General features: G+C 33.5%; 1 protein-coding gene across 1 annotated transcript; it reads right to left on the bottom strand.

Annotated features, from left to right (window-relative positions):
- Nucleotides 1-3,419: 3,419 nt before the first annotated feature.
- Nucleotides 3,420-4,358, bottom strand: LOC109439230 (olfactory receptor 6C68-like). The gene has a single exon (XM_019719491.3). It carries the CDS (start codon nt 4,356-4,358, stop codon nt 3,420-3,422), a length of 939 nt encoding a protein of 312 aa, XP_019575050.3.
- Nucleotides 4,359-10,034: the final 5,676 nt, after the last annotated feature.

Below are 10,034 nucleotides of genomic sequence, written 5' to 3'. Positions count from 1 at the left end.
ATTCCCTCATGATGCTTTGCAGTGAATTCTCTCCTGTCTTATCTCATTCAATCACTGACATGCTCTGTCACTATAGATTTGTTTTGCCTGTTCCAGAATTTTAAGTGTATGGAATACAGCATGTACTATTTTGTGTCTGGCATCTTTCACTCAGCATAAATTTATTTTGAAAATTTGCATTTTATTTGTTCTAGCAGTTTATTCCTTTTTTGTAGTTGAGTAATTTTCCATTATATGAGTATACCAAAATATATTCTTCCATTTATTTTTTGATGGACATTTGGGATATTTCGAGTTTTGAGCTATATGAATAAAGTGGCTACATATATTGATGTATATCATTTTTGTGATTTATATTTCTTTTTTTTTTGAGGGGTGGTGGTAAATAGGAGAGGAATTGCTAAGATATATGATAACTATGATTAACTTTCTATGAAATTGCCAGAATGTTTTCCCAAGTGATATCATTTCACATGCTCACCAGCAATGTATGGCACTTCCAGTTGCTTCCCATATCGCTCATGACTTACGCTGTAGCCCTGTATTCTAATTGTAGCCATTCAAGTGAGTGTTTGACTCATTTTAGTTATAATTCGAGTTTTCTGACAATTAATGAATGATATTGAGATTCTTTCCATGTACCTATTGGCTCCTCATATTTCTTTCTTTATGAGGTGTCTAATAAATTTTCTTGACCATCTTTAATAAGTTATTTTTATTATTGAGTTGTAAGGTTTGTTACCATGTTAAGGACGTTTGCATCTGTGATCATGAGGGATCTTGGTCTACACTTTTATTCTTGTAATTTCTTTGACTGGGCGTATCACGCAAGATATCAGTAACAGATTTATGCGAGGTTCATAAAATGAGTGAGAACGTGTTCTCTCCCCACGTGTTCTGAAATAATTTTCATAGATTGGAGTATTCATCCCTTTGACAGTATTCACCAGTGAGGTAACGTGAGTTTGGAGTTTTCTTTGTGAAAAGATTTTTAGATATTAATTCACTTTCTATAACAGAAAGAAAGGTATGGAGATTTTCTAATTCTTTTTGTGTCAGGTTTATAATTTATGTCTTTCAAATAACTTTTCCACTTCATGTAAGTTGTTAAAGGTATTGGTTTAACATTGTTCATAATCTTCCCTTATTAATATGTTACTATCTAGAGGATTATATTGATGTTCTGTCCTATATTCTTTATATTAGTATATCTTTCTGGATTCAATCAGCAGACAGAAAACACACAGTGATTTAAACAGTGGAAGTTTAATGTAATGAATTATTAATCTATAATAAAAAAGTAACCATAAGATATAAGAACTCTAGAAGATACCCTAAGACTTAGGGAGAGCTTAACAAGGAGGGGCAGTTTTGAAGGGGGGCTGACTCTCCAAGACAGGTTCAAATCTCATTGCAGAAGGTGTGGTTGCAATCCACTGGATGGCAGAGAAGTTCATAGGTTTTCCTGGGCCTAAACTAGTCTTCAGTCCTGCACCAGGTGAAAAGAAGACCTTAGGATACTGGATAGTCAGTCAGTGGGTGAGCATGACGCTGTGCAGAGGTAGTGGGGGTGCAACTGGGGTGGGGAGAACTCTTCCACTTCAGGAAGGATGTAAATAGTAATCACCAGCTAGGCCAGATTGCTGAAGGGCTATATGTGTCTGGTGAGTGGCTGGGGTAGATGTCCTTACACCCACACGTCTGAGGGACTGCAGTTGCCAGAACTAACATGCTGGAGGAGGTCATTAAGAGGATGTGACGACCAGTTGACCCGCAAGCTGGACCTGGGCTATCAGAGGCTCCTCACTCCCTCCCTTGTCCTTGGAATGTATGCTCTGCCCACAGTTCCCATAGTAGGAGCTTTTTCAAGAACACAGACTTGAGAGAGTAAGGTGTTGCTGAGTACTGTGGACTGTGTACACTGGATTGTGTATATGACTAAACTCATTTAAGGCCCATTTGTAAACTTTTAAGATTCTGGCGGCAGGTGAGGAGATCTACTTGTTTTGCAGCCACCCAAGACTGGTGTATAAATTCCTTTGCTTATTTAACCTGCCATCTATCATTTGGAGGCCTGCCTCTTTCTTTATTCTCTCTTTGTCCTCTGCACGTTCACGCGTGCTTGTGTGTGTGTGTGTGTGTGTGTGTGTGTGTGTGCGCGCGCGCAAATGTGTGTTGGGGGTGCAATTTGAAAACCAACAGAGCAGGCAAAGCCCCTTCTTCCCGTAGTATTTCTCTAATGCCCTGTATTGAGCAAGCTTAGAATCTTATGACATAAGTATCTTAGTATCTTGCTCCCAGAAACTAAAGAAATGCTTAAAAGAAATCCATTTATTTATTATAACAGATTAAAGGTTAAATTTGAAGCTGAGAGGAACGATTTAACTGGCACAATGGGTAATTTGTGTTTTAATTCTTTATTTCTTGATCTCTGTAAGTAGAAGTTTACCAATTTTATTTATTATTTAATTTATTTGATCTTTTAAAAAATTAGTTTTACATTTTAATGATTTTTTTGCTTTTATTTTCATCATTTCCATCCTTCTTCACTATTAAGCAATTCAAAATATTTTCTCTTCTTTCATCATTGTCCCATGCTGAAGTGTGATCCAAGTACGTTATTTAATATCTCAATATTGGAGATTTTCCAGATTGTTTTTATTGATCTTAATAGAATTCGGTTGTTCACAGGAAACATATTTTACACTATTTGATCCTTTTAAACTTATTGAGATTTATGTTTCAGCATAAGGGCTGTCTCGGTGAATGTTCGAGGTGCCTTTGAAAAGAATGTTTAATCTTTTGTTCTTTGGTGTATTGTTCTTTACCAATCCTTAATATTGTTTTAGATAATTTCATTTACTTTATAGTGAATTAAATATCTAATTATTATACTGGAATTTATATTAAATTGTAATTTTATTGATTCATTGAAGCTTCTTATTTATTTATGGTATTAAGCCTTTCATGTTAACTGTGTCATAAAACTATTCTTTTAGTTATATTCCTTTTTTAATGATTTTGTTTACATTTTTAATTTTGCTATAGATATTTTAAAGTTTGTTTTTTAAATCTGTCAATTTTTTAATGGAGGAAAGAATTTTTGTATTGCTTAAGAATGACTTCCACACCAATATTATAAAATTATCTGGGAAAATCATCTGAAAAGAAGGAAAGTAGTGACTTAATCATGGTACATTGTGGTTTAAGGATTAAAAGTGACATTTTGTCTATCAATAAACACTATACAATACTTAGTTCTTCATTAAATTAACTGAAGGGAATATTAATTAAATGGCTATGAGGTCAACAACCTGATTACACTATAGGCTAAGGAATTAAAATATTGGTTATTAGCTTTATGGAAAACATTAAATAGATGTGCACCTTTTGAGCTGGTTTATCAACTTAGCTACATTTTACTTCCTTATGAGAAATGCAATTTTTTTGAGTGAGTCACTAAAACCTTGTTTGACTTGCTTATTCCTCAGAGTATATATAAAAGGATTTAGCATTGGTGATATGGACGAAATAAGCACTGACACACCTTTATTAATGTTTGTCTCTTCTTTTGCAGATGGTTTGATATAGATGAAGATGCAGCTGCCATAGGCGATAGAAACCACAATGATGTGGGAAGAACAGGTAGAAAAAGCTTTTTTCCTTTGTTGAACAGAAGGGAAGTTTAAAATTGTCCTGATGATATATATGTAGGAGAGAAGTACACATATAAAAGTGATGATGAAGGTCATTACAGCACAGGCTATAACCATCTGCTCAATCAACCATGTCTCTGAGCATGCGATTTTCAGCATAGGTGATGCATCACATACAAAATGATCAATGAGATTAGAATCACAGAATTCCAGACGAAAACCTAAGCTAAGTGGTGGTAGGATAAGTATAAGTGCTGTCATCCAACAGCAGGTAATCATTGTTTTGCATACTTTGTTGCTCATGATCATCATATAATGCAAGGGTTTGCAGATGGCCACATAGCGATCATATGACATAGTAGCCAAAAGAAAAAATTCAGTTACCACAAATAAATCTGTAAAAAATAGTTGAATGAAACATGCATTATAGGTAATTGTTCTGTCTCCACTTGATATACTGTATAGGAATCTTGGAATACAGGCAGTTGTAAATGAGATTTCTAAGAATGAGAAATTTTGGAGGAAAAAATACATGGGAGTTTTAAGCTTGGGATCCACCATAGTTAGGGTAATGATGATCAGATTTCCAGTTACACTCAAAATGTAGGTGATAAATAGAAAAATAAAAAGTAAGACCTGCAGCTGAGGATCTTCTGTCAGTCCCAGAAGGATGAATGCTGTTATTGCTGTGTGGTTTCTCATTATTGACTTCTGGATTTTGCAAGACCTACATGTAAATGTCAGAGAGATTTGAACTGCAGAATTCAGTGACAGCCAGTGATGAACACTCTTGCACATTCAACTCACCCGACATCCATTGGTTTTACTTGATCTGAGCAATACATTTCCTATTTTATGGTGAGCTGAGCTCTCTAATCAATCTTTTATACATAACGACCAACTGAAATTATTTTAGAAATTTTAGTTATTGAATTATAGTCTAACATTTGCTTTATTAATCTCTTATAATTAATTTATAATGAATTAACCATTTTAACTTCTACTCTGGGTTCTGCATTTTCAAATTAAGTTATTTTTATTTTTCAATTCATATATTATAACCAAATGTTTTCCTTCAACTCAAGCTAAATTTAAAATGTATTCACTTTATTTTCATTGTTTTGCTTTAAAGTTTAGAGACTGTTAAAATCCTAAAATAAAGTTTCAGATCAGGACCCAAACAAAGCATTTTAGATTCCTCTGAAATTTATATTTATTTGCTTTTGGATTGCTTTTAAATTATTGGTTATTTATTAAAAGGTCAAAATATGTTTTGATTCTAAAACACCCAAATTTGTAACTTTACATGTCTCTAAACTTCACTACCTATATCTCATATCTATACCTTGAATAACAGTGTATAGTACAATCTGATAATATGGTTGCACTTTTTTATCATATTGTGAGGTAATGTTGACTATAATGAACGAACTGATGAAGAGCATAAAAACTCTACTTTCATGCTTTCATTTAGCCGCTCAGATTGAAGCACATTTATACTACATATTACGGAGAAAAAGTCAAGACAAAAGTTGTTGAATATCCTCACCTGGACACTGTATTTCCTCCTGTCTCATTTCTTTCAAGTCCACATACTTTGCTTCTATTTTTACATTTTGCATTCATTTCTCAATCGGTTACTGTCTGGCTTTCAACCTCACCAGCCTTTTTAAAGCACTCCATTATGTATTTCTCTATGTCTTAACTCATTATAGTCATACTAATAATAGGACACGCTTATGAACTTCTTGTCAAGCTCTAGTAAGTATATACTAAGTATATTACGTATATAATCCTTCTAATCCTTGGGACATCCTAAGGTGAGATGGGAATGTATATTATCTTCATTTCAAAAATGGGAAAACTGAGGCACAGAGGGATAAAGTATATGTCTATTTCCCTAGATAATAAATGGCCAAACATAGTGACATTGGAATCCAGGTTCCAATTAGTTTACTCTGATTATTGATGCACATTTACCTGAATGTTTGGTTTTATGAAGAAAGTGTTTCTATTGGTAATTAAGACAAAAAAATTACATTTTACTGTAAAATTACATTTTACTATGTAATTTTGATCAGTAGCTCCGTGAGAGTTATTTCTCTTGTATCCCCAATTATATTGGTAGATAATCACTAGTTTCTAATTTGACAGTAATGTCTTCAGGGCTCCACATTTTCTTACCGTAACTAAATGCAGAAGGGATCTTCTAAGAATAAGCCATTTTCTTGAGTTAGAATATTTCCCTCAGAAAGCCTTGAAATGTGTGCTACTAGAGCTTTGAACAATGTCTTTCTCTCTTTTGTATAATCAAGTGAACCTGTCTTCTGCTACTATAGGCCCAGTGAAATTTCCATGGTAGACAGACACCATCATAGGGCAGAGTTACTGATTGAGGCTCAGGGTACGTAAAGTCTAATGGAAATCTAATATCCTCTGAATATTATACCCTCTAATATCCTCATCAGGAAGTGACTCTAGCTCACACTGAGAACCTCTGTCTTGTTTTCCTCTTTCACAACCTCAATTTACTACCAAGTAGTTCTCTTGACATTGTGTTCAGCTTTGATCAGGTCTTAAAACTATCTCATCTTTCATAATCAACATCTTGCTTTTACCTGAATCCAGTCTTGTGTATATATCGTGTTTCCCTGAAAATAAGACCTAGCTGGACAATCAGCTCTAATTCGTCTTTTGGAGCAAAATATAAGACTCGGTTTTATTTTACTATAATATAAGAGCAGGTCTTATATAATATAATATAATATAATATAATATAATATAATATAATATAATATAATATAATATAATATAATATAATATAATGTAATATAATGTAATATAATGTAATGTAATATAATACCCAGACTTATATTAATATTTGCTCCAAAAGATGCATTACAGCTGATTGTCCGGCTAGGTTACTTTTGGGGTATTAAGCAGTTAAGGCCAACATAGTCATATTGAATAAATCCTACTTTAAGTATATATTTAACTTTCACATAATATTTTAATTTTGAAAAACATCAAAAATAAATAAAATCTCAGTCAATATATTAGTCTGCTATTGATATGTGTGTGTGCATTTGGATTTTATTTTATTTTCTGTGTATATGTGTGCTTGTGGGAGATTTTATTTGTGAATCTTCCCCAACCAGGCTTCATAATGATTTCTGGGGCCATCATTTTAGAAAACAACTGTATCTCATAAATGACTGTAGGATATTTTCATAGAATGCTAGCATTAGTATTCACTATATGGTTTTTTTTAAGTCTAACATTTTGCTTAAAGAGAAATAGAGCATAATGTTTCCCATCTACCTCGCCCCCTCCTGCCAGTAGACATGCCTAAATACAGTGAAAATAACTGAAGTTGCAAACATTTTCATACTTACCCTTTAAGCGGTAAGTTACTTCATGGCATCTATTGACAGTTTATTGTAGATACTCATAATGAGACACTTTGAAAAGGAATGTGCCAGTGGAGACACATGAATGCTAAGTTTTCCAGGGAACCACATTCAGCTAGAAAAGGCCCTGGAAATGCCCATGGCCCTTCTACACCATGCAAGCTTCTTCAATGAGAATGCCTCTGCCGTTTTAAACCAAGAAGATATGTTCTTCTCTTGCTAGCTAAATACAGGAATTCCTAATCTAAAGGGCTAGGCATACGATTGGCTATTGGGTGATTAGGAATAGTTGATCTTACGAACTTATTGGTTAGGACAATATATTTGGCACTAAATACTATGGCTAGTTAATTCATGTATTTCACTTATAATGAGTCAATAAAGTCGTCCCACAAAAGAGTCCTTGGAGACCCAGGTTTAAAAGTCACTAAGGAATATTAATATAAAGTTTTGGCAATCAACCTTACACATGCAGCAATGGGGAAAGTGCCCTCAAGGAAAAAAAAGAAAACACAACAATCACATTAGACACACTTTGATGGTGCCAGACAATGTAAGGCAGATGATAAAAGTTTTTCCCCCTATATTGTCTAATGCCATAAAACTGGCATAAGAACATTTTTCCCTACTTTCTTTACATTAAGTAACTCATAGATATTATGAAAAATATGTGGGTAAAAAGGAAAAAATGTCAGAGATAATCAGTGTAAATTATTTTATAAAAGTAATGTCAGAGATTTTCCCACTCATACATAAACAAATCAGTAAGCCTGCAAAAAGTGTCATAATCTTTCATTTTCATCCAACCTATCTATTATGGTCATCTTTGATTATCAACATACAGAGACTTATAGCAATTTCTAATGACTAAATTTATATAGTAATTTTAATATTGCTTTGACACTATGTACCACAAGTTTTGAAACTTAAGTTATTTACATTTTTTATAATAAAAATACTGCTCTAAAGTGTTTCTATAAATATCTGTGCACACATGACTGCTTATACACCAAACTATTTATGTAGGAGATATTCTCTGTTGTAGGAAGAAAACTTTTTATATTTGTATGGTTTTTGATATATATTTCCCAACAGATAAACTGAAAAATACATGTGGTCCCAAAATGGAAATGGAAACCATTAGAATGAATGTGATAATCTTAATAAATTGTCTTAGAAAAAGTCTCAGCATCTTTCTTTGTACTAAAGAGTTCTCTGCAACTACACAAAAGTAGAGAATCAGTACACAGTTCAACTCATAATTTTGTTTTCCTTGGTCTAAATGGGACATCTGTAGCGGGCCCTGGGAAGGATTGTCTACAGTAACCATTAGAATTGTCAGAGAATAATGTGTGAAAAAAATACCTCCACTACAGCAACAGACTATTGAGAGGATAAACGAGACCCTGAGAAAAAAGCTAGGAACGGTCACTTAGATACTTAGATACAATGCCAAATAAACATGTGCATATATCATTCAATCCTCTTTTTTTGCATACTCCAGCTACTATAACTTTTCCCCCATTTTCTATAACACAGTCTTTAATTTATTCTTTCAACATTTATTGAGAACCTATTATATATTCTGCACACTGTTCAAGGTGGTAAATATAAATAAATATAAACACACACACACACACACACACACACACACACACACACACACACACACATATATATGGAGAGAGAGAGAGGGAGAGAGAGAGAAAGAGAGAGAGATATTTTTCCTCAGAGGACATCAGTCTTTATTCTCTTAAGGGTGATTCGCGAGGCCCATCTACATTATAGAGGGTATTTTCTTTACTCAAATTTTGCTGATTTAAATTGTAATCTTGTCTAAAAAATACCTTCATAATCTTCACAGTAATAGCTAGATAATGTTTGACCAAATATCTGGGTAGTGTGACCTAGACAAGTTAACATATAAAATTAATAATCACAGATATATTTATATTCACATAGAAAATATGAATGACATATTGTTAATATAAAATCAATTAAGTTGTATGCATAGTGTGTATATATGTATACACACATACACACATATATATACTCATGCTAGAAATGTATATCAAAAGCTATTAGTTGTGTCTCTTTATATTGTGATGATTTTGACCTTTAAAATATACTATTATTTTGATGATAATAATATGGATTGATATTATATCATTTTATCATTTCATGAATCCAATAAGGTCGATTTGGTTAAAGGTACCACTGGGTGCCTTCTCTACCAACAGCACAGACCAACAGTGAACTTCATATGCCACCATTCCCTGTGGTTACCAGCCAGCCATCTCATGGGTTTATCATTATATTGGATCACTTCTATGATGTAAGGTGAAAAACCTTTGTTTTCCTCTTTAGAATAGAGAATTATTCTGGATATAGTTTTTCCTTCTTTCCTACAATGCTTTTTCCAAAACTATCATCTGTGAATTTAGTGAATACCTTATTCAGAATCATGATATTGCATACAAGATTCCTAATAAGGAAACTCGTTTTAAAGCAAATGAAGTGCAGTAATTGGTTCATGCTCATGGAAGTATTCCTTTATCACGCTGAAGAAACTGGCCTGAAAGAACAATGGGATGGCCTTTTGTAATTGTAGTTAGAGTGACAGCTGGTGGGCAACACTTTGCAGGGCTGCAATATCATCCTCTGGATGCAGTAAATGCTCTGAATCAGGAATCAATATATTTTATATGGTATTTTCCCCAAAGCCAGGTTACTAAACTCTGAGAATCAAGTTATGGATATTGTATTGTGTCTGTTAAGTATTGGTCGGCTAGTGAAATTTTGGCTTCTCATCTGCGTAACTTCAGTCTTTTCTGGTTTATAAGTCTTAGTTCTTAAGGGAGGACTGCTTCCATTAGGCCGCACAACAATAGTTCCATTAAACTAGAAGATGAGACTATTACCTGTCCATTTCTACTCATCGTGCTATTGATCAACAGGTATGGAAGTG

This window comes from Rhinolophus sinicus, chromosome 1 (genome assembly GCF_057876585.1).
Source record: "Rhinolophus sinicus isolate RSI-liver-muscle chromosome 1, RSI-T2T, whole genome shotgun sequence".
NCBI lineage: Eukaryota > Metazoa > Chordata > Mammalia > Chiroptera > Rhinolophidae > Rhinolophus > Rhinolophus sinicus.
The sequence above is the reverse complement of the archived record's forward strand: the minus strand, read 5'-3'. Positions and strand labels throughout refer to the sequence as shown.

Coding starts and splice junctions, on each gene's coding strand:
- LOC109439230 (XM_019719491.3), bottom strand. CDS start 4,358: ATGAGAAACCACACAGCAATAACAGCATTCATCCTTCTGGGACTGACA.